This window comes from Venturia canescens, chromosome 2 (genome assembly GCF_019457755.1).
Source record: "Venturia canescens isolate UGA chromosome 2, ASM1945775v1, whole genome shotgun sequence".
NCBI lineage: Eukaryota > Metazoa > Arthropoda > Insecta > Hymenoptera > Ichneumonidae > Venturia > Venturia canescens.
The window spans coordinates 10,095,927-10,122,046 of NC_057422.1; the positions used below are offsets into that span (position 1 = coordinate 10,095,927).

At 43.7% G+C, this 26,120-nt stretch overlaps 1 protein-coding gene across 1 annotated transcript in view; it reads right to left on the bottom strand.

The window, feature by feature from the left end:
* The window catches only part of dtn (transmembrane protein 132C dtn), a 59,730-nt gene extending 39,022 nt beyond the window's left edge, over positions 1 to 20,708 (bottom strand). Inside the window, exon 1 of the mRNA XM_043413195.1 lies at positions 19,347 to 20,708. Coding sequence (XP_043269130.1) covers positions 19,347 to 19,521 — 175 coding nt within the window. The 5' untranslated portion in view covers positions 19,522 to 20,708. The remainder of the gene's footprint in view (positions 1 to 19,346) is intronic.
* Positions 20,709 to 26,120: the final 5,412 nt, after the last annotated feature.

Sequence of the window (26,120 nt, forward strand, 5' to 3'; positions counted from 1 at the left end):
AGGAGCTCACGATGAACTATGGAGTAAACGGACAATATCAATAAACAATTGAATTGAGCGAAGATTCGAGATAAAAAATGAGGAAAAGTTCAACACAGTGGGAGCGATTCTTAGAACGCTTTTTGGATAGAATTAATGCCAGCGAAATCTTCGTCTACAAATAAGCTGCTGCGTGCGTGCTTGTCACGAATGGACCGACGAAAGTATTAAAAAACGAGGATTTTCAACAGTTCAGCTTCCGAGATGGCGTGCATGCATTTGGATGAGATTCAAATGCAACTGCAACACGATCAATCTCGTTCATCGAGTTGTTACTACGATTGGCAACAAGGTCACGGAGTTTCTGATTGGAAGAAAAGCCACCGGAAGCCTGCAACGCCAAGATAAATTTCGAAGTTCGTGCACAGTTATCCCGAAGGATAAATACGACTAACTTTCACAGGAGGCAATTCGCCGTTTGCCAAAGCTCCGAAATACGCAGCGGTCCAACTCAAAAGATCGTAGGGCTGTGTACGGATCGCTGCTTTGGCGTAGTCCTTCAAGATACTCGGTAGAGTTGCAGGAATGTTTATCTCTTCAGCTGAGTACACCCGGCCCTGTTGGGCTTGCCTCGAGCTGAGGATTTTCTTTTGATGCATGGCCAGCAATGCTTTTAGCTCGGAGGATCGGACGCGTGTGTTAATAGACGCGAGATGCGATTTGAGGTTGGTTCAGCTCCGTGCAAAGTTCCTTTTCGATCGGAGAGCCGCTGCCTCGGGAGAAGCAAATTGTAAGAGGGACAACGCCCGTCTCGAGAGCGATCGAGCGAGACCCGGAACGCGCGTTTTACTTCTCCGTGACTATGCTGCTTTTCGTGACTCGACTCCGCGAAAACGGGAGAGACAATGATCCCCGGCAATTTCATATGTCACTGCTCAGCCTTCGGTCTGCGATGAAAAATGAAAAAAAAAACAAGTGACGCGAGGGGATTGGACCGTTGAAAAATTGAGGCGCTGATTCGGGGATTTTTATCCGGGAAAGAGCTCACTTTTTGTCATTCGTATGACAAAAACCTGAAGAATTATTTACGCGACAAAAAGAGCCAGTGAACGCATCGACCATCGAGAATTAATCCGACCAAATAGAAGACTTCAGAAGTCTGCGTATTGGCCGTTGAAACCGCGTTGAAAATGTAACGAAACGTCGAACGAGTCGAAACATAAAAATGAGGCAAAAACGAAAGTTCTCGGGACGTTTCACAAGATTTATGTAACAGAAAAATTGCTTGGCCGAGTTTCGAATCGCTTTTATACATTTTTTTATCAACCGCTGAGGCTTTCAACAATGATTTGTTGAAATGATCTTCGCACCAGCACAGGAAAAAATAATCGCTGCTGATCGAAGCAGCAACAAAATAGAACTTCGATGTGATAACGCGCCACCATGCCGTGTCCACACTCGCTACACGTGTGACCCACTTCACACCGATGTTCCGCAAGCGTTGTACTCTTCTTGTATGAAAACTCTCGAATTCGTTCCGATGGATTTTTCGGTTTCTATTCCATCGAGTTTCCGTCGAAAAGCTACTGAGCGGCCTGTTCGACGCACGTTGCTTTTGACGACGTTTGACTTCCGCCACTCGCTTTTTATCCTCCGAACGCATTCACTTTTTCATCGTACCCCTTTCGTCCACGATCTAATTCGATTCTTCTACCAGGACGGTCCTTCAGTAGTGAGAATCAACTCGAAATTTTAATGAAATTCTTACGAAGCTTCAAAACGTTTCCTTGTGGTTTTCTCAACAAATCCGCGAGACAAAACAGAGCGAGACGCGGCTCGAAGAATTCTAAAACACAATCTGCAAACTCGCCGACGTTTATGATCGATCACTGGTTTTATAGGAAAAAGTGACGAAACTTTCGACCTCGAAATGACTGAAATTCGAGCGATGGCAGGACGCCCCGTCAATTTTCTAACGCGATCGCTCCTGACTCCTCATGTCTTTTTCTTTTATCGAAGCGTACAATTGACGCATCGCCTCAACCAACAAATCGTCAATAACGACGAATGAATTCGGAATTTCCATAACCAAAATTGTGGCAGAAACGAATGTCACATAAGTTTATTTTAGAGGAATAGGAAGGATGGAAAGTCGGTAGGAAGGGAAAAACGTTGAAACGAATGGTAGACGGAAACAGAGAGAGAATTTGCGGTGCAATGAGCGGCAGTGCAAAAACTGTCGCAAGTGTTTATCATCGCGACGTGATAACTCCAACATCCATCCAGTTATTGGATACTAATCCAATTCGAATTTCGACATCGAACGCGATTTTGGAATCGAATAGCATCGAAAAATGTTTGATCATGTGCTGAGCACACTGAAATCGAACCTCGCTGGCTCAAAAAATCGTGGCGGACAAATGAAATTTATAAATCCGACAAAAAGTTTGTTCATTCGACAATTTTTTCTTCGTAGTGAACAATATTTACTTGAGGCAGCGGTTTTAGGGTCAATATTTTTAATAGGTCGATTTTCACTCCGCGCGAAGCGTTGGTCCAACACAAAATTCGTTCAATCAGCAAGTTTATTCTCCGAGTGCAGGAGTTTTCACCAGGAAAGAGTGTAATTTATAATTCCCGCGACTCATGTCTCGCGTCGAACTTGCCCGAAATTAGTCGCGGATCGTATCCCTTCGCTTCATCAATTGATTTTGTTATCTCCACGAAAACTGTCCGATTCGCGTGCTCCGAAAATCTCGCTCTCTTCGCCTGCGGACGTCATCGAGGTGGGTCGTCGCACAATCATTGAAAGGATTCCTTGGACAATAATGATTAAATCGACTGGCCGGTCGTTCTTTACGAGATCCTGTACTTTACATTTCATTTTCAAGAAGGAGAATGAGAGACGAAATATAATGGTTTTATGCACGAACGAACAATCGACATCAGCGTTAATTGCAGAATTTATAAATATGATATATTAATAATAATAAAACAATATTAATAGACGAGCAACTGAGAGAACAATTATAAAACTAGGAAACAGTCTTGGGAATAAGATTGGAGTTGAAAGATAGTTAATAAAAAGTGAATATCTCAGGTGGCTGTGAGCAAAACACTGCGAGAAAGGCTCTCACAGGAACGGTAAAAAATGAGAAAAAAATTTCATGAAATTGTGAATCGTTGGTCTGCACAAATAATCGTAAAAATGACTCTGCTTCAAATGCAATGAGAAGAAATAATCGAACTTGAAATATTCGATGAAATATTTAAAACATACTCGCAGTGAAAAGACGGCAGGTATAAGGAATAAAGTCAGCTGTTTGGAAATGCGGCAACGGAGACATCGTCGAAGAATAAAAAATTGTAAATGAAAACGAACTCGTAACGTCGGGAGTCGGTCCCCGAGGAGCAAATACAATGGAACTTGGTGGGCACATAACTCTGGTTGCACTTTCAATAAAGGTTGTGAAGGGCTTCTATAAAAATATACGACCGCAGGGAAACATTGTGGAGAGAATCCCAACGAATATGCTGCAATGGAGCAGACCGAGCGCGTCCACATCGCGCGACAGTTGACTGCCGCGGGGCAAGAATGCCTCGGCAGCAGCAGCCGGAAATCAGTATTTTAGAAGCTGCGTCGAGCACAGACGCTTTTTTTATGATCTCGAATACACGATTCCGTGTTAGCAATAAATTAGACTTTGATAGCGAAATGATTTTCAATTCGTATGAAAAAAAGAAACTCGAAACTGAAGGACTGTGAAACGAAGGCCTGCACACGAATGAAAACTCACTTCGTCGTTCGTCGGAGTTTCTCACGCTACGAACGTGATCGAGGATCGCGTCACCGGCGTTAGTGGGACTTGGAACGAAAAACATCTCAATGACACTTTTCAATTTCCCGAAACCGTCCGATTTTAGATGAGCTTTGATTTTCGAGTTCTGGGATTTCGAGGATGCAGGAGTCAGCATCGCTGAAGAGTCTTCGATCAAAAACTTGCTGTCAACGTCAAGTGGCCGGAGAAATGCATTTGTGTACAGTTGAACGAAAAATCCTGCAATCCCGATGAACGCTAGTCCTCAAAATGGCTGAGTAAAATCTCGATGAAAACTGTTGCTAACTTCTAATAATGGTAAGGCCAACTTACTCGAATAAAAATGAGTAAGTTGGGCAAAGGAGGTAAAAAAAAGTTGGCAGGGGGCAGAAGAAAAGAAGCGAAAATGGGGATGAAGGGACGAGGGAGAAAGAGCCTGCTCCTTCGTCGCGCTGTGTACGAAGGCGACAAAATTTTAAACTAGCAATTTACTGTTTTTTAAATGAGTTCTCTCCCTCGTTTTTGCCCTCGGCCTCGTAAATTTTTCGAGTAACGTTGTCGTTGTAAATCACATCAATAAGTCAAACTATCGAGAAAAAGATAAACGACTTGAATTCTGCCACTGTGCGTTAACTCGACCGCATTATTCATCATTTTTTCAAACTAATTTGTCACTCGGAGAGATTTGTGTAGGAAAATTCGGGCGTATAAAAACCGAGATATATTCGTGTTCTCCGTGAATAATAGCAGCAGCGATCGTCATTTCGAAATATTCTGAAATTACAGAAATAAAAATTTATCGTCCGCGACGAATTCCCCCGGGAAACTCGCTCCAATTTCCCATTGAATTTCCAAAACAGTTGAAAAGCCTCGCTACGGAATCCCAAAAGTTTTCAAAACGTACCGCGGCGTGTAAAAAGAGATTCGATTACGAATCAACAAAATTCACGGAATGAGATGAAACCCCGACGAATGAAAACCCTCGAATCTTTCGTCGCTTCGGATCTCTTCATTACGAGCAGTAGTTTACAAAAAGCAAAAGGATTTCCAAGGCAATCTTGAATTTGCACAGCTGAAATTGAATTCCAGTTAAAAGATAATCTCCATTGAAATTCCAAACTACCCGTGAATCCCCATGTCTTCACAGCGTTCGAAATACGAGAAAAAAAAGAAGAAGAAGAAGAAGAAAAAAAACTATTGAAAAAGCCGCAGAGAACCGAGAGAGGAAGACAACCAAATTATTTTTGCAATTTCCCGCTCTCATCCGCTCGCCCCGTGAAAACCCTTAATACCGTTTCTTCTCCTCCTGTCTCTCTTTTGCTCTTTTATCTCTCAGCCCCTGTGATCTGGCGCTGTGGCGATGAGCTGAAGGAGATGAGAAAGGACGCGGACAAAAAGGCTATTGGCGTAATCTCGTACAATATAATAATTCTCGGCCACTGTAGAATTAATCTGGGATTTAATGAAACCGACGACCTCTTGGAAAAGCAGAAAAAGAAAAGTGAGAAGGAGGGCAAACGAGGTATGGGGAAAACCGGGACTGCGGCGATCGAATGTACTTTACTTGGAATACGCTCGCGAGTTTGAGTGCGTCTATGACGCGGATATCTAACTCGATATCCCGAGCAGGCGACACCGTGTCATGATCGTGTTCTACTTTTTTTATGAATAAAGTGAAGCTCGATCAGCGAAATTATTTCCTCGAGCCTCTCTCTTGATCGCTCTCTTAACGAGACAATTTTGGTAGTAATGCCTCAAAAGCGTTCGTATACATCGAAGATGAAAGGCTCTCGGAGCTGAGCAAATAAAATCATTCGTTTTCCTCCGAGAACTCAACGTGTGCGCGTCCATTTAAATTGCATAGATCCGAAGCGTATTATTCGCCGTTAAACAAAGAGAGACAAAACGGCGAATGTTCACGTTGACAGGAGACACAACCGCGCACTCGTTTATCACTGGCGCGTGGCTCGCGAGTATATGCGCATAAAACTCGTTATAGTGGTTGCTTCCCTCGTGTATTAGGCAGCTCATTCATCATCGTAGTTTTGGAACGGAGAGTTTGGGGAGACGGCGGTTTCGAGGGCAGAAGAAAAGGACTTAAAAAGGTGCGCGCATTCCGCCGAGACGGTCGCAATAACGGGGACTTGTTGAGAATATGAGAAACCCGCGATTAGCTTCGCTCGCGATCTTATTCTCAATGCGCAGAAAAGAGCGGAGGGAAAACGATTGGCTTGTTGGCAACGATCGCGCGACGTTGATTTTTTTCTCGTCAAAGTTTCTCATCACCTCCGCGGATTTCCTCGCAATCGCGCAGTCCCCCAGAAAGTTGCACGGCTCGAGTCGATTTAAATATTATTGATTTTATGCGCTGGCCCCTTTTTTCAATTACTTTTCAAGAGACTGGAATTGCTCGAATGCGGCATCTGCCTCGGAAGCGTCTCCGAAGAAATGGGGAATTTATGTAAGAGGGAAAGAAAGAATAAGAGAAAGCGAAATGGAACGCGAAGAATTAATAATCGCGCTCGTCCTCAGCAGCGCGGCATTACTCGCCTCCGTCGTATAGCGCAAGACGGAAAAATGTATACAAAAGCACAGGAAAATAGGGTCTCTCGTTCCACCCTCGCACGAACGCTGTCACAAACTTTTCTCATAAATTCGTTGCATCGATACGCGAAGCTTGCAAAGCTTCGACCAATCTTTCCGGCCGGAGTGCGCGCGGAAATTTTCTTTTGTTCTATGCATGCCCGACCAGTCGTGCAATTTCTTCCTTCGTATATTTTTATGTCTATCATTGCCAAAAAGAACGACGGAAGCCCCCCGCGTATTGTGCTTTTCCGAGCGCAAGCAATATTTTTTCCTCGCTATCGCTCTCTGTCGGTCGTCCACGTCAAAATATTTCTTGGTCAATATCTCCCCCCGCGCGCGGTCTTATCACGCCGGACTCGCTCGTTTCTCCGACATGAAATATCCGGATATCGGAATTTGGCTAATCCAATTTCGCCATGCGAAACTAAAGTTATGAGAAATTCAACGGACCCCGTGACGATGCGAAAAGAAAGCGTTTTTGAGGGCCCGCGCGCCAACACTTCTTCGTCAACCTCTCGAGCTCTCGGCTCTTCACTCTTTTCCACCGTTTCACGAGTTTTTTTTCAACTTCCTGACGGACGCACTTCAAGTTCCGCAGACGCGCAGTCACTCATCCTACGAACCGTGTACAATCCGCATGCACGCGAGGCGGACGGAAGCTGAAAATTCCCGATGCTGATGCACAAGAATTTTTCCTCGTTATGCTCGCAATCCCGACGTTAAATTATTCGTGGCGCTGTTCCCGTCAGGAACACAGAGAGAAAATAAATTTGTTGTTCCCACGAAATTTCCGTCGAATCAATAAATTCCGGTGAACAAAATGGAATTCGTGCGAGCTCTAAAAAATTCTTGATTCGATCACTTGCATTCGGGGCCTCGGGAGACTGTGCCATCTCCCGCCCCGAATCGAGCAGCTCAATCTTCGGTGAGAGTTCCAGTTGATTGACACCTTGAGAAATCCAGAAAAATTCTCTCCCCGAACAGCAATCGATTCAAGAGTCGCTTGGCTAAGCGATCGCCCATTCAACTACTGACTTATGCGCCCGAAGCAGCTTCACTTGGGAGATCGCCAGAGCCACAAATCGACCGCGTATACTCATCGCTGTCGCCGCACTGAACTTGCTTGCACACTGGCCCGATCGCGGACCAGGATATTTTTTCTCATTATTCGCTTGTGATTCGAGAACGACTGCTCGCTGTTATGCAGGCTCGATGAAACGTTTCACGAATATTTTCACGATGCACCTCGATCGATGATTTATCATTCGAAAGAATCATTGACAAATGTCACAAAACGAGGGACGGATCGTTTCGTTGAATTGAGCAATAATTACACTAATTTACGGAGCTTTTTGACACTGAAAGTGCCAAAGAATCTTCCCACAGAGTTCCAATCTTCTCGTCACCGTAAAAACAGTAATTTCTCGTCAAAAATCGTCTCGGTAAATGAACTGAAACTATGCTCGTAAATCCGGCAAAGTCGCACAGATCAGCACCGTGAATAATCGAAAAACGAGTCTCAATTGGCCGAAGAGGCTCCATCAGTCTTGCAAGAGAACGGCGAATCGTCTGCGAGTTATAATTTAACAGCCGCCGACTTCCCACGGCATTTGCGTCCGAGCGGAAACTCCTTAAAATTGAAATAATGACAAAACGACTAATTCGAATTCACCGCGGGTGCAGAGAGAACATAATTGGAAGGAAAGAGCGCAATAAACCCGAGCTTGAGCATTCATAAACAGCGTTTGCGCAATCGCTTAACGCATTCTTCAACGGGGACATTTCTCTTTGTACCGGAAAATAAAAATTCGGAGAATTTCGTGCATTTTCCTAACCAACGATTCAGCTCTCGTGTCACGACTTTCAATTTTCCCATGTAAATAACTCGCGACCTTGCATGCGAACTTGGGGACAATCGGGCGCTCCGGACCGAGAGTTTGTCACCGTTGTAATAGGATAATGGATACGATACCGTGATAAATCGCATCGCCACGAAACAGCATCGACGATGTACCAATTTATGAAACAAATCGAGCAATTATCTCATTCAAGTTCGACGATATATGATCGTTCTGAAGTTGTACAAATTTGCCGGCGCGAATCCCCATCGAAGCTCGCTTCACGCCTATTTAACACTGCAAATTGACGGAAACCGTCTGTGTACCTTGATATTATAGCAGTGTTAACACTCCAATCTCTCAATCCTCTTACCGGTTACCCATCCAATTTTCTCGGAGTGCTATTATCGAACATCGCGCCCATACACGTGCATATTCAGGGGGCGCATGCCACTGAGTGCGCTAACATAAAATTGTACAAGCCAATGGTATAATTCCTCAATTCCATGGCATCTAATTGTCGGAGACTCTCGAAAAAAAAAGGCTGATGAGAGGCTTTCGATGGAAGCGATGAACCTTCCTGGCAGGGTCTCGTTAAAACGGGTCGGCGGATGGCGTCGATGGAGCGGTAGGAATTCTGCAAGATATTCGACTTTCGTAGACGCGCGTCACGGAGAAAGCAGTGTCCTGAAAAACTGCGCGGAGTTTGCGATGGGAAGTTTGCTCTTTGAATCCACTGTTTTACGCTATTCAAAAAAAAGCCTTTTATGTAAAAAAACCCTCCAATAATGGCAATCTCTCCAATTTCATTCCCCATCGAATTTGCAGTAGTTTTTCAACCTGCACTTCGTGAGACAATGAAATGGTGCGTTACAAAAATGTTTTTTTCCTTCGTTTCGTTGGACTCGAACGAAAAAAACACGAACGAGTCGGAACTTAAAAGGTCGAAAAATCAATATTGGTGCGTGAGCGTAGAGAAAATTAAAAGCGTTGAAAAAGAGGTCAGGGTTTCGGAAAGTAAAAGTACCAACGTCGGACGTGTCGCGTCGGCAAAAGTTGCTTTTCGTTTCCCATATTAGAGCGACCCTCAAAGTTGTTGTCACATTCTCCACCGTCTCGGGTTGGCTCAGGCCCATTTATAAATGGAAAAATGATCATTCGAAGTGGATCTGAAACGGTGGAGTTGTCAGAGACGATCGCTGCGGGTGCATTGTCAAGTCGCTGATGCGGCTCTCGATAGGGTCGACTTTTGTGTCGGTGACAATGCCCATGAAAGCCTCAAAATTAGGAGCTTCGTATTTCTTCCCTCCCCCTCCTCCGCGGCTTTCTCTCCCGCTCTGCATCTCCGCGAGCCCTCGTTCAATCGACACGGTCGTTTGTGACGTTCGGATGAATCGGAAGCCATTGTGCAAGCGTCACGAACGAGAAGTCCAGATTTTCCCACTGACGAGTGGAACTTGTGGCGCGGCCTACTTGCCTTACTCGTGCGACGTATCCGTGCGACTGAATTCATGGAAAAGTAATGAAGCGCAATTGAAATAGACGGAAGGCAGAGAAATGACATTGATATTTATTCACGCCGTTCTCGTCCGTTCAGGGCTGCTCGAGTTCTCGAGCGACCATCACACTCTGCACACGAAACGGTAACGAACGATTCAGCATCAGGCTCGCTCACAATCGAATCGTTTTCCCACCGAAAACCTTTCCATATACCCCTTAATTAATACCTGCTCGCGTCCATTTAATCAAAGTATCGTAAACAGCGTGCAAGATCATTTCAGAGCACACACACGCAGACGATGAGAAAAGACTGATCTCGCTGGCTCGTGCGGCGTGTAAAAGGGACGTGAGCCCTGGCGCTAATGCGTCCGCCATCACACAGCCAGGCTTGCCCCCCGCACTTATGTAAGCGTGTGCCGAGGCCGTGTCAGCTCCGCAGAGCCGACAGGCCGCCTTGCATCGGAACGTCCTTCCTCGGGGCCGATTACCCTCGAAATAGCCGCTTTGTTTGTCTTCGCTTTCCGATACGTGTGCCACAAACTCATTGATAATATCCATCTCGCCTTGAACAGCAGTGGCTACGGATTGTTTGCGTTTGAGGATAGAGTTGAGAGCTGACAAAAGTCGAATGCGAGTGAAACGCTCGCATGTGCGGCTGCCGAGCGGCGAGAGGGGCACGAAAATGCGACGCAGCGTGCGCGTGCACATATGAACCGAAGTGAAAAACCAGATGGCCGGTGAACCACACACACAGAACTGGAACTGGGAGAAGAGCACCCAGAAACGACGGGGCAAATCGCTCCCTGCTTCGCTCGCTCCCTTTCTTACTGGCGCTACTTTACTGGAACGGACTCTTTGTACGTGCCCACGTATCTATATAACGAATATGTTACGAGCTCGATACTCTCGACTCGAGGGTCTCGCCTGATGCTCCTGACGCTCGAGCTCAATCCCTCCGCGGTGAATATCGCCCTAAAGTGTTTAAAAAATAGTTCCCTGTACTCGGACTCGGAGAGAATGGAGCAAACGATCCTTTTGTTAGCCGGGCCAGCATTATTTTTCTTTCCTTACCCTATACGACCATATTTTCTCGTGTTTTGTAAATGCTTCTCATCACAGATGAATAGGCAGATACGATGATTTAGGAGAGGATTCGAGGGCCGCGACATCCGAGCTCTCTCTGTGCACACGATGACGCTGATGCAACGTCGGAGTCCAACGAAATTATGTAAAAATACTCTCCAATTTAAGTTATTTTCTAATTTTTATCCGTAGCGAATTCACGATTCGTTTTGTTTTTCAGTCCACGTCAGTGGTTCGGGAAATCAAATTTTGTTGCATACTTCAGCGTCGTTGTACAGTGAATTTCTGTTGGATCGACGAGAGTCGGGGCGAGATTAGTGAAATTAATTGTCCGATAAAAATTCGGTCGATCCAAGGCCTAACTTATTGGCTCAATAAACAAAAGTTATTTCGTTGAAGCAACGTCATTCGTTCGCCACGATTCTGTGATGCGACGAACCTTTTGCTGGCTCACACCTTTTGCAAGTCCTTTCCGCGTGGCGCGTCCTTTATACTTCGTCTTCGTTCTCGTTTCATGAGAACTGGATGTCGAGCGTTATTTAGTCCGGAGGAATAATGAAATGCGGTGATGAGTCAATGTCCATCGAGCACGCGACCTCGTACGAAATCCTTCCTGACCTATACTTCCTTTCTTTTCCTCCCGTTTTTCATGGAACGAGACACAGCGGCACCTTTTTCTCATGTGAATTGAAAAATTTGAAGAAAAACAATTCCATGCCACGAAGCGTAACCAATTCGAGCCCCCTTTATCGCCGATAAAGGGCGATTGTTGGGAGATCCCTCAACAAATGGTGGATCATGCGTCGCGGAAAGTTGGAATAATATTTCTTGACTTTTGATGCGATGCTTCGGTCGAACAGCCCGGATCGACTGAATCTCCGAACGCTTTCCAAAGCTCTCGCTGCAATGGTCAACTTTATGGGGCATTCATTGGAAAATATAACAAACAACGAGCGAGTGAAATCAGAGATGAAATCGACTCGCTTATCTCCCAATGAAACTCACGAAAATTTTGGAACAACTATTTTGGGAGAATTTGGAATAAAAATCACGAATTTCGGACAGAAAAGTAGAGATTTTTCGATTTTACGATTTATTGAAAATCAATGGCCAATATTTGTCGTAAGAAATTTCAAGGGAAGCTTCGTTACCATTTCGAATAACGAACGTACCGGCTGATTCGCTCGATGATTGCAGTCCGATTGTTTTTCCTCTCGGCTCTCGTTCTCTTTCCTTTTTTCCAACGTGCTATTACGACGACTTTTATTAATATCGAAGCGAGTGTGATGGAGTAATACACCAATTGTTCCGGTTTTATTCCAGCTCGTGCACAATGAGCATTGAAATTGGAAAAATACGAGGATGATAAGGAGTGTTTTGTTGGTGGTGACTCGGTGAAAGAACGTGTCAAATCGAAGTTTCATTAGTCACCGAGTTGACGTACGCGCTGTCACTCGGCGTTCAATAAAATTTTCCGTTCTAATTCTTCAGGCCTCATAAAACAAACGGAGCAGAATCCCGAGGCACTAAAATCCATTTTGAAAATCCCTAGCGAGTTCGATTCAACGATGTTGAATTTTGCATAGTTGCAGCAGCAGATTTCCTTCCCGTTCTCCGCTCTTCTAGCGAAGCAGAAAATCCAACAGCAGTGTTTGGCTACGATAATTGGTCGAGGTTTCCCGGGCCTCGGAGCCAAACCTGCGGAAAAATTGGGCGATTCGGGAAGGAAAAAAATCAGTGAAAAATATTTCCCTACGTTTTTCTTCGCGTTTTCAATATTCCTGCGTTTTTTCCACGCGATCCAATCACTTTGGCCAACTGCTACCACAGAATACTAATTTATCGAGCCTGCACGACCCCCCCGAGATCGCAGCACGCAGCCAGGTCTTCGCGGTGCACTTCGGTATCGCATTTGCACTCCGGAACTCAGAGAGAGAAAGAAAAGAGAAAAGAGCGCACTGTGGCGGTCCGGGCGAGTATATTTTCGCGGATTTTCAGTCGGCCGGGAGAATCGAGGGCTCGGAAAAGCTGCGTTTTCGTTTAGCGATCGATATCCGATTCGATGTACGGTTAAACGGTCACCCATCGGGTACTGGCTTTGCCGCGGGAGTTATTTTACTTGGGAGATGGCCAAATCCCCGCACAACGGGCGAGCACAGCGATCGCTGTCGGCGCTATCTCGTGCACGGCCGCATGAAAATATTGGCCGAAAAGACCGATAAAAACGTGGAACAAAAAATGAGCGGAGGAGAGGAGAAAAAAGGACTTTACGAAATTACGATACGCTGAGCAGCAACGGAAAATGTTCACTTTGCTATTCTACCGATTGGAAATCAATAGCGACAACGCGCTGTGCGGAATCGCACCAATTTCGCCACGAGCCTCCTCCTGCTCGTAGTCGGCGAGCAAAACACCGCAATAAGCTCGCTCGCGGGGGGGGGTTACACGTCAAAAACTTTTCGTTTCCTCCTCCACCGAAATGCGACTGCATTCTCATCGAGAAGCTTCGTTCTCGCGAATGCGAATTACTCCGCATACCGAAACCGCGTGCCCCTCGTCACGAAATATAATGCGACACACGCGGCGGCCGCGCAATCGGAACGCGAAAGAAACTTTTCCCTGCTGCTCCCCATCGAAAATGGAGCAAAAGAAAATTCACGGCGCAGAACCCAAGCCGAAAGTAATCCTGACGCAGCGCTCGAAAGAAAGGAAACGAGGGAAGCGGGCGGCGAGACAATCGCGAGCGGAAAAAACGACTGACCTCGTACCGAGCTCCTTCAATGGCTGGGGGAAAAGATAATCAACCCGAAGCACGAAGCACCGCCACTGCGTAACCCGAGGCGCCAGAAGCGTACGTGCGCGCTATCCGGACGTGAATGCGCCTCGACGGATGCACGCATTTATCCCGGAAGCCCGTATCACGATAATAAAGCCGAAAAATATATATTTTCCTCTGTAACTCGTACTGCGACTCATCCGACCCTCGATCCGAACGCCTCGCCCACGTTCCATCACTCTCGAAGCGATTATTTCCAAGAGTTTTACTCAAACGCAGAATTCTCGATGTCAAATGGACCCCTGGAAATGGAGAAGTTTGAGTAAGCTTCTTTCCAAACTTCTCTAACGTTCGATCGATGAGTTTTTATGAACGAATGTTCCCCAAATTCCACTCTTTCGTGCCCCATTATACTCGCCATCGAGAAACGAAGGAACAGAATTCGCTCAAGTCTTTTTACCCCGTACGGAAAAGCTTCTATGCTAAGGAGAAGAAATTGCTCTCGTTTTCGACCTCATCGTCGGATGGCCGGTGCTTGGAATAATGGGACGTAGGAATCCGGAGTCCCCGTTGAAAAATCCACGTCCAAGAGCGAATCGAAAAGTTTTCAAATGACGCGCACATTCTCGTCGGTTTATTCGCGCTTCAAACAGGCTCTTGCGAAGGTAATGAAGAATTCGAAAATGGAACTTTCGTTCAAAAATCAGAAGAAAATTAGAAAAATTTGTAACGAACGAGCCTTCGCGCGCGTCATTTTTTCCAACTCTTTGCGAAGCTTCCATACACAATATCGAGATTCATCTAATTGATGAAACGGAGGACGGGCAGCCAGTTATCGGAGGCGAAGCGGTGCATCGCGAGATCGCCTAGTGGGCCGTAAACTTGACTGAAAAAACACGAAAGCTTTTTTTTTAATTCTCGCTTTCATTCGTTCAAAGCCCCCGCAGTATAAAATTCAGCTTTCAACGGGTTCCCGTTTGTTCGTCGCTCCATTATTATTCGAACAAAAGTGCGTGCGGGGCGAGAAAATAGCATGAAAAATGACTGACGGAAGGCGGCAAAGTTTTGTGCCACAAGGAGTAACTTTTCACTCGCGGAAAGGATGGACAAAAATGTGCAAACGGAATGAAAAATTCGTCTGTTTGTACTTAGAAACTCCGAAATCGTCGATACAATAGCCAAGAATCCCGGTGGCACAATTTTTCGTGAAATTCTCTCTCCGCGAGTGGTAACTCGTTCAGCGAAGACGAAAAAACCGCGGATAGACCTCGCTCGACGGTTTTTTTTATCCGCAGAGATAGCAGCATGTGTGCACTACATATTAAGTACAAGAGCGTCCAAAGTGGCGGTGTTAACCGGTGTTAAACACGGGGGAGATGAGCGTCATTCCGCAAGATAGAAGAGCACTGGAAAACAGGCATTAAAAATGTAATAACGAGAATATGGGGGAGGGGGCGTGTCGCACGATATGAAAATTTCAATGACGCTCGAGTTTGCATTGTAGGAACGCAGCGAAATTTCTTTTTTCTCTTTCAATAGAGCACCGAATTTATACAGCGTGTTTGGTCACGATAATTGGACCAGGTTTTTCGTGCCTAAAACTCTATCTCCGGGAAAATGTACGGACGAAGGGGAGTAACGGAGGGCGGAGCGATGAACGGTAACATTTTTTTTTTTTCGTTTTTACTATTCGGCTGACGCTACTGAATCGTATCACAATGAAAGGAAAGAGCAGAAAATTCTATTCTTCGATTACACGTTCATCGGCATTGTTGAGTCATTTTATTTTTTCATGCTGAATTGTTCCCTGGGCGCAAAGAGAGCTTTTCGCATTTATAGAATAAAGCATGGGAAAATAATGAAGGTAAAATCATTTTTTCGAGACAGACAAAGACGCGGAAAATCGATCGAGTCCGTGATTTCGGAGCCATTTGAAAAACTCGAAATTCACGAACCCATCGATCGAGATCGATCAGAAAATGAAATTGAGAAAAAACGAGTCACCCGGGCCCGATCAGCTCAAGAACTTTTAATTGTTATGCTGCTCAACGTTTTGCTTCGAATCGCGTCAACTTCGATCGAAACCCGAAACAGAGACTTCGCTGTTGGAACGAAACAACGGTAAAATCGCAGCAAGAGAGGGCACCGGAAATGGGAAAACATGACGATGGCCAAGTTGCGCAACCAAAGAGCCAATTTAAACTGGAGACATTTGCCCTAAAGATTGAAAGATAAATAAGGAAGGAAGGGAGGATATTTAAGGTGATAATAATTAGGACGTTGTAGCCCGTATAATGCGCTGTTACTGTTTACTGGCGCGTACACTCTGAACAATATTAACTGGTAAAGCGAGCAGACAATGAAGTGAAATCTGCCGGAGAGTGTATTATGCCGGTGGGGCGTGCATTTGCCTAGTAATTTGAGGCTTCGTAATGAGCCTTCTTGCAGATGTCATCCCGCCCGGGCGTGCTTTCTGCGCTATCTTCCGGCCTCTAACCTTCTTCGTTCCTTCCTGACCGAATAGCAAGTTTCTTGTGTACGATAAACGAGTTAATGAGAAACTTCTGCGAGCGGAAAGTCTCCCGGAGCTTTGTCGGCGAGCTCAAAAACTCCCTGGAGATTTATTTCGTTCCTGTCTCCGGAAAAATCCTCGACAATTACTGCACAACGATTAAGGCCTTGTGTACACTTGCGACGGGCCGAAAAATCGAATTTTTTATTTTTTATTAGATATCCTCCAAGTGCAACGTCTGAAGAATATTCTCACGAAATTTCATTAAAATCGGAGCACTAGATTCGTAGCTGTGGCTATTTCAAGCGACCGCCCGGTCCTTGAAATACTTGAATCTTCAAACGCGATTACCTCAGAATCGTATTTTTTTAAAATACCTTTGCGCTGTCGACACGATTACTAAAAAAATTTATACCACTTATTTATTATAACTATAGCCAAGGCCTGGACGAAGGATTTCGTATTTTGTTGGGGGAACAAAAATTGTAACGAAAAACCGAAAATTTAGCAGCTCAAAAAATGAATTTTTTGATAAAACTGTCGCCACTTTTTTTACAATCGCAATTTCTACAAACTCTTCCTCCAAGCCCAAGCTATTATTTTAATAAATAAGTGGTATAAATTTGGTATGGATCCGATTGACAGTTTATTAGTTATTTTGAGAAATTAAGGAGGAACATCAGCTTCACGTAAAGTGAGGTTATGTAAATATGAATTTCGTTGTTTTTATCTAAATTATCTAGGTTATGTAAACCCTGTTTGCTTTATTTATACGGGATTAACCCCCAAAAATACGTCATTTTTGGGTGGAATTTATGTGAAATATAAAAAAATGGTAGAATGAAACGACCTCCAATTTTGCACATAGGTTCTTTAGAGTTCAAACTGTGGAGTTCAAACTTTTTTTCGAACATATCACCATTTTTTATTTATGTTTGAGTTTGAAAAGATGGGGTCTGTGGAGTTATTTCGCGTATGCGTAGGTATTAAATATTCGAAGTTCGAAAATGATATACTAAAAAATGGCTGAATGAAATGGATTAAAAATTGGAGAGGCTATAGAAAATATATGAAAAAATGTATTCTAAAAGTTTCATTAAGCTATAACCACTTTTCTCAAGCTGATGTTCCTCCTTAAATACTATGATTAAATTATTAACTAAAAAACTATTAATCCGATCCATACTAAATTTATACCACTTATTTATTATACGGCCTGGACGAAGGATTTCTTATTTTGTTGGGGAACAAAAATTGTAACGAAAAACCGAAAATTACCAGCTCAAAAAATGAATTTTTTGATAAAACTGTCGCCGCTTTTTTACAATCGCAATTTTTACAAATCCTTCCTCCAGGCCCAAGCTATTCTTATAATAAACAAGTGATATAAATTTGGTATGGAACGGATCAACAGTTTTTTGGTTATTTTGAGAAATTTTTTGATGAAAAAAATTTGAACACGGGTACTAATGAATGTCGTTCACAGTTTTTCTATAAACATTTATTTTATCGTCGAAAAAATATAAAGAAAAGCATACGCTTTATCGCAAGGGCTTATTTAAGGCCTTAAACGCGACAACGGTGCATGGGAGCTCGCAAATGTGCAGGCTCGTTCGCACCAATGCGAAAAAAAAATCTCGATAAAAGTGTTTAACTGCAGTAAAGATTGTTTGTTTTTGCGGTATGAAATAATGGTCCGTTCATCAGCACGATTGACAAATAATAGGACATTCATAGGCACTCGTAAAAGCGTCGATTGCCAGGCGAGGTATTTTCGAAAATTCATTAATCATCGTCGTGGAAAAAGTTCAATGGGTTCGGGGACCCGGAAACGGGTCGCTGAAATATTTTCGGTTTATACGGCCTCGAGCTGTTATTTCGCTACTATAAAAATTCAGGAGGGAACTGAAGCGATAATTGCAGTTATAAAATCGGAATGGAAGACATTTTCGAACCGCGTAATCGAGTGCTTGCTGGTAACTCGTGAAAAATATCAACGATAACTGCATTTTTTGTCGTTTCGTCACTGTTTATTTCAGTACAATCGGAGCAGCGTTGCCAGAATCGCTGTAACGAAACGCATGGCACTGTAAAAGGGGATTCTCATTATAACGAGTGAAATAAATGCAAATTTCAGTGAAAACACGATGTTGAGTATTTTGTTTGCTTGCAAAAAAACATTCCATTTTAGATTAATTATTTTCTACGGGCCACTGAACATACGAAGCCCAAAAACCCAAGCTTGGTAAGTGGAGATAAAAATTCAACGCATTTTCAAAGTTATTACTCCGGCCTATTTTAATGCGATTCGGGTTGAGAATAATTGGAGCAGGAAAACGAAATTATTTCGAAAGCATGATCCCGAAACACTCTAAAGCTCTTTTTTGTATCTTGAAACAAAAAAATTACGAAAACGCACAAATTTTTACATCCAATAAGTTTGTTCGAGTAACGAATCGAATTTCTTACACCGTTTGACGTCGAATGTCTTCGAGTATGAATTCTGCGGATTCAAATATTCATCACGATTTTCTAGTTCCCATAATATTTTTCATATCGAAGAAAAAGGCCGGATTTTGGAAACACTAAACAGAACTGAGCTATGAAATTCGTGTGCGGAATAAGAAGAAAATATTTCACTGCATTAGACGATCGTGAAATGTTTAGCACCGAGAATTAACTGTTAAAAAATGATCGAGAATAGTCGTATTTTTATGTGGATTCCTCCGTATTTATATAGCCTTCGGCGCCTCCACATGCTTCGGCAGGCGCCGCGAGAGCGTTTCCGCACAGCACGACTCATCCCTACGACGAAGGGACTGCTCGTACCGCGTCTGCACGAGCGAGGTACAAGGAATTTGTGAAAAACCTTTGCTGCTGCAGGCGGGAGGGTTTCGCTGATTTTTTTTTTATTTTTATTTTTTTTTTTATCAGATTTCATCCAATATTCATCTATTTTGAAAGGAAAAAAATGGTCTGAAAACCTTGAAAGCGTGGCGAAATGGGTCTCCCTTTCAAATGCAAATTATAACGAGAGTTGCCAAGCACGTGAAGCTGTCAATGGCTTGCGTCAATGTCCAAGTTATCACGAGCCACGATTCAATAAAAAAAAAGTCACTCTGCCAGAATTCAACAGCACTAGTACGTGAAAAAACAGTATCGAAATTTGCAAATATTTGACGCAACGAGAACGATTTTCGCGTCAAGTTCCACAACCGCAAAGTCTCGGTGTCAATATTATTATTTCGACTTACCCGCGAATGCGAAAAAGAGCAACAAGATCCACGCGTCCATGAGGTAGCCGATGGTGTGATAACGCCTCTCACGTTTTTCCAGTCGAACTTGAAAGCGCGACCCTTGAATATTTACGAAATCTTCGCGTCGATCCATCAGACGGGACCCATCGTTAAATAGTGATTGACGAACCATCGTAGCGACAGATAAAGCGTGTACATGTTCACACAAGCACTAGCTTCTTTCAAAGCTTTCTGTCTAACTAATATATTTCTATGGAAATGAAACTTTAGCGACGAAAAGAAGAAACGAAGCTTCTTCAGCAGGCGCACTATACGTCACGGAATTCTCGTGCGGATTCCCACTACTTTTCGTGTGCGTTATTCCACTTGCCTCTGGGAATAACTACGCGCCCTTGTGACACGAACGTCGGGCTGAAGAAACGTGAGGATATGCAATGGAATATCAGCGATAATCGCTTCGATTCACTTCGATTCCCGTCACTTATTAATTAATCTTAATATTCACGATTCACGATAATATATATTGGAAGAGGGAAGAGGCGCTCTCTTATTTAGTTTAACTCACAGCGACGACACGAGACACTCGACACTCGGGCGGCGTGCAGTGTCATCCAGTCGTCTCGCTGGCCGCGCAGCGGCGTCAACCGCTCTCGTATAGACGTGTATATATGCATATACCTAGGTATACATATATGTATATATATTTCTATATATATACGTATATCCGTATAAATAAATACTGCGCGCTCCTCCGTTGCCCGCAGCTCGATTATTAACTCGTGGACTATTCATTCACATGATTTTACCGGGTATTTCGTTGAGCGGTGAGGAAACGAATGCCCAAAGACGAGCAGTAATCGAGACAACCCCATCGGCTCGGCGAGGAACTCACACGCGCGCGCACTCACGCACCCACACACTGCACACGGAAATCCACTCACAACAAGGATGAAACTGGTACACACACACTCGTAAAACAGCTTCCACGTTTATACCGTGACTGTGCTCGTGATACGGAGGTAAATACTAAGGAAAACCCAAACGAGTTGTCGACTTTGCTACACTTTTCCTGTCGCGAATCTCGTGCGATGTCCAGCCCACTCGCACTCTTTTTTTCCTTCTTTTCTTACGTACCTATATATACAAACGGTACTGATTCTCCGAGATTTTGTTACATCGTGTATTATACGATTTCCGTTTGGGGATATTCCTTTAATCGACCGAACGAATCAAAGCACCATGAGCAATACACAGGTACTAGAAAAATATTCGAATTCATTTTTCCTTGTGTGATGGGTGTCCCCCAGTCCATGAGATCCGGAGACTCGGGCGTGCTCCGGAGCTCTCTCAGCTCCAGCGTCCAGCGTGCGTCTCGTCCGAGAGCTAAGACCTTACTAATACCACGCGTACGCGTTCTCGGCGCCCCCCCCCCCCCTCCCACTCCCTGCCTCTATACTTTCCTGCAATGCGTACTATATATACATGTATATAGTCCGCGCGTACTGCTGTACCAGATTTCGTATATTATCAATGTTTTACAAATTCGAGAATAAAAAATGACTAACAGGACAATGTTATTTTCTAAACACGTCTGTTTTCGCAGTGGTATTTGTGACACGCATTTGCGATACGATATCTCGCATGTTTTTTTTTTCAACGGTCAAGGCGCTTCATTCCGCAATTTCAAATAAAGACGTTCATAAACGCGGATTTTTTTTTTATTTAAATTTATTACTTTCTCGCGGAGTTCTTCGGTCTTGGAGGCAGCGCATCTAGCTTAACTATTTTGGATTTTTACTCCCTGTGGTGAAACGCATATCTTGTTCTTCCTTGACAAGTGTGTGCGCGCGCGCGTGTGTGTGTAGGATACATTATACGGAGAACAAGGAAATGGTTGCTCTTTTGGGAAAGACCGAAAGAGCCTCGCGAACCACCGCTGTCTCCGAGATGCTAGTGCTCTGCTGTTGCGTGCAACTCGATTGCTCCCTTTTGGTTAAAGCCTAGATCCCCCTATGCAGACTCTAACCCAAAGCTCGGCGGCCTTCTGTCACAGTCTCCGTCTCATTCGATCCTTCGCTATCTTAACATCTTTTTCTTTATCTTTACGGCGTCTGTTTTATTTTTTCGATTTTTTATTCTCCCGAGTCCCGCTTGCGCCTCCCATTCGTTCGCGCAATTGTCATCTTGCTCGCTCTTTCGGCAATGAAGAGAGGGAAGAAGGAGACGGCATCCACCATCGAGCCACTTCCAACGCGGTTGCCCGGAGTATTGACCGGTTCGGTGCTGCCGCGGTGTCTCTATGTGTATGGCTAGTACTCACGACGACTACGAGGCGGCGGGCCATGCCCTATACATCTTTTTTCTCCTTTTACATCATTTCGTCTTCGTATGCCTCTCCGCTCCTCTATCACTCTCGCTCGCTCTTTATCTCCCTCTCTCTCTCACTTTTTCGCTCCGTTTCCCGGCTTCAAACGAGTCTCCGTTCATTGAGCACATTTCCTTGTGTGCGAGATAATGCGCGCGCATCGCTCGCTCGCCGCTCTCTCGCTCTCTCTCACTCCCCTTTTCCCACTTTTCGCTCACACACCGATCTTCGGACACAAGAAAAAAGAGAAAGAAGTTGCAAGGAGCGATAGACGAAGGGAGCGAAAAGATAGCCGAACGTTTCTCACTCTCTCGCTCTTCGCGCGAGCGCAGTGTTGCCAAGTTCTGCCACCTTCGTCTTTTGCCGCTGCCTGCAGCTTTATTCTTATGTCTCTGTCTCCGCGTATCCGCGTATCGTAACTCACCAACAGCCTCTTTCTTATCTCTCTCATCGTACTTCAACCAGGTTTTCTCGTCTTTTTCTTCTCGTACCTACTTCATTTTTCATGACTTTTTTTCAACGTACTTCTCGAAAGAGTCGGAAATATATCACGGAAGATGAAAAACCAGCCGAAAACTATGACGAGCGAGCATCTTTTCACATTCTCCTTATTCCTGTCCGTCATTGCGATAGCGCCACTTTACACACGACTTTTGCTATAAAACCTTCGAGTAGTTCCGACTCTCGTCGCACTCGTTTTTCATCCCAAATAATAGCTTCGTTCGAGAAAACTAAACGAATGTATAACCTTATTCGGAAAATATAAGGGGCTGAAATTTTTACTGAGATGTTCGGATCAAGGAAAATCGGAAATCCTGCCGCTTCTTTACTCCCTTACTTTGAACAAATCCAGACTGAACCGACGACAAATCCTTCTTGAAAATCTTGTTTTTTCCTCTTTTATCTCTCTACCGTTCCCTCTCGTCGTTATCCTCTTTCCATCGTATCAATCACGTAATCGCACTTCGCAACGACTCGGCGCTTTTGCTCGTGTGTTTACATCAAAGTGCCACTTGTCGAGGCGTCAAAGTTTCTCGGAATTAGCTCCAACTAATAAGCTGAACGACTCTACTGCACCATGCGTCAATAATAATTCCGCGGAAAGGACTTTTCAACTCTCAAATTTTACCAAAATGTCTGTTTTTTTTTTACCCACACTTCGCGGTACTACCGTCAATACCATTTACAATTAGTCACGCAAATTTATCGATACTTTTTTTCTGTCATCACATCACATTCGAATAACCCTCGAAGGACAACTCTGCGATTATTTCCTAAGATTTTTCGAAATAGAATTTCACCATTATTACTTTTTTTTCAGTAAGGCACTTACGAGAAAGATTTTTTCTTTGAAAAGGTTAGGATTGTTTTCGGTCGATTGAAGGAAACACGTTTGCAAAAAAATATTATGGGAAATGAATGAAAACATTAGTTGATTAAAGTTCCATTTATTTTCGTCGCTGGTAATGAACATTTCGAAAGTAATTGGTTGAACGGTATGGAAGAACTTACGGTCACATTTTGAGGTTATCTGTAATAGAAAATCTCATACGAAGCTCCCAAATTCATTAACGTTCAAGTGAACGCAAGGCAGGATTGAAAGCAATTGACGTTCTTTACACTTCCCGTTTCCGTATTAAAGTCCCAAATAGAGACCCGCATATTCCTAATCTCCGTCGAGACCCGGACGCGACGGTCGCAGCTCGACCACTCTTAAAAATAATGGAATTCGAATGATTTTCGTAATGGACACGTCGCGCGCAGTGGGACGAGTCAGTGACGTCGGACTCGTCCTCCCAGCGGAAAGATTATGAAAATTTTCGTCACTTCAACACTCGTGCAACATCGCAGTTTGAAAACTGTGAATTAATCACGAAAACTACGCTCATTACTTTGTATGGAAATTATTTGAATTTCATAAAATTACGGAAAAAGTCCGCTGAAAGTTCGTTCGACTTTCGGAAAGTTCACGGTTTCATCATTCGTTAAAGAAATTGCTTTGACCGAAAAATATTAGAAAAAACCCGAAAGTTTCGTACTCATTTTCAATAAGAAATTCTTCCATCGATTATTACTTTTCGATGGAATTTCCTGTTCTCCTAAACGTAAAATCGTTTATACGATCTCAGGTTAAAATCTCTAGAAAAACCGGAATGATCGAATATTGTTCGCTGTATAATTAACAGGGTCGGTGGATTCGAGTCACCGCGAGTCACGAACCAAGTCTCGCTCGAACACAAAGGCACAGGCGATTTCACGCATCCTCATTGGTCAAACAACGCGAATCAAGTGTCGTCTAGCACCTGGTAAATCAAACGTTGAGCAGCTCATGAGAAATTATTAATTCCGTTAGCTCGAATTTATAAAAAAAGAACGATGGGCACCATCATTTTTATGTATCAGATTATTAAAGAATCGTAAAAATTCTCAACAACCAACCGAAACAATTAAATTCGGTACAATTTTGTTTGCATATGTTCAACGGTACTCTAACATCTTTACAAGTTCGAGACAAAAATTCGATTTTTTCTTATCAATCGTTTTTGGCTTGCCGTCAGATTTTCCGTTGTCGAGAAGTAAATTAGATCACCATATTAAAGTTATTATTATTATTAAATATTTACATTAGACGACGCCTCTTTCTTTTGCAATGTCGCGAGAAATGACGAAGTCCTTAGTCGCGGGGGCGCCATTGTGTAGAACCACAAAAATATCGATTGTCGATTGAAATAAAATCATATGTACACGGTTCGTCACGGTGTGGAGGTGGAATTTGTTGACTAGCTTTTCTCCGACCGGGACGTACGGATATTTGTGGATAAATTACTTGCTAGGAGTAAAGAATTCAATTCAATATTCATGAAAATTTACATTTCGAATGTGGTTATGGAATAAATACTTCGAAAGGTCGTTTCCTTGTTTCATAGCTGTAACGGTTATTTTTACTTCTGATTCTATCCGTTAGGGGATTCGCATGCGGCACGGCATAGGTTTGCCGGATTCGAGTTCACCTGCTTCGCTCGAACCCGATACAATTGCGCGTTATTAAAAATGATCGAGTTATACCGGCAAGCAACTTAGGATCGCGTGGCCTCGCTCATTAATTGGTTGAGCGAGACAGCAGGGGAGTAAAAGTGATGGATCGAGTTAGCAAAAATTCTAAACGATACAACGTATATACGTGCGTTGAGCAAAAATTTAACCTAAAATATTAATACACTCGATGAAATAGGAAAAATGAATTATCACGTGAATTATGAAATAATGACTCTCGCATTATGTATTTGTGACGAGTGGCAGTGACTTAATAATAAGCAATAAAGTTTCGACGTGAATATCAGGCGCTTGAGTAAACAAACCTATGCCTCACAGGCCCTTATCGAACGAGCTCTCATAAAATAAACAAACGCCCGTACTCAAAAATCTCACGAGTATAATATCTTTATACCCTCATCTTCACACGCAACTGTAGATTCACTCGCCCCGTTGTGTCCTGTGCGCGCTCTCCTGAATATAGTCGCTTTTCAAAAACTTTAGTGCTCGAATACAAATACACGATAATTTAATATACACACGAGAGAAAACAAACGAAACACATGAGAGCGTTGAGAACGGGAGGGAACACTTCGTCGGGTTTCATAATACGAGTAAGCTCTCTACGTGCCAAACGACAATAAAAGAAAAGTCAACAACTCGAAATATAAAAAAAAGCTGGAAAGTGTTTCGGCAACTCGAAGAGCGGAGCGGAGTGGAGGAAGCGGCGAGCGAACGAAACAAGTGGAATAAAAAAAATAGCTCAGGAGAGCTTCCATTCCAGACTCGTGATCGAAACATTCTGCTTCCATTTATCCTTCCAAGACTTCCTCTCTAGGGAGAATAGTAACGCGTTGCCCGAATTTCCAATGAAGTACACCTTTTCCCAATATCGGTTTAACTTCGTTTTCCTTTTTTTACGAAAAACGAAAATTCCTTCCGCATTCTTACACACTGTACTACAAACCGAATAAAAAAAGTAACGAACACATTGAAAATTTGTAAAACTATCGATGAAATAAACTTTTCAAAATGTGTTTCTATACTTCTATTTTAAGCCATTTTCCTCACCCCAATCCCCTCCCCTGCATTGGCGTTATGTTTATTTTCTGGTATAGTGATTGCCGAAAAGATGGACGGACCCATCCACAGCATATCTTTGGACATGATATCCGTTCGGAAGGCCGAAGTTGCTTAGTTCATCAGGACGAGGTGAGTTTGTGGAGACGACAGGTTAGCCGCACGTGTGCGGTAACCCTTCGGTAACTTTGAGGTTACCTTTTTGTTTTATTTTCAAAATGCAACGGTTAAGCTTGTGGCTCAGTCGGGATTTTGTCAACGCGTGCGTGCATGACCATGAAAGGTAGCTGCGA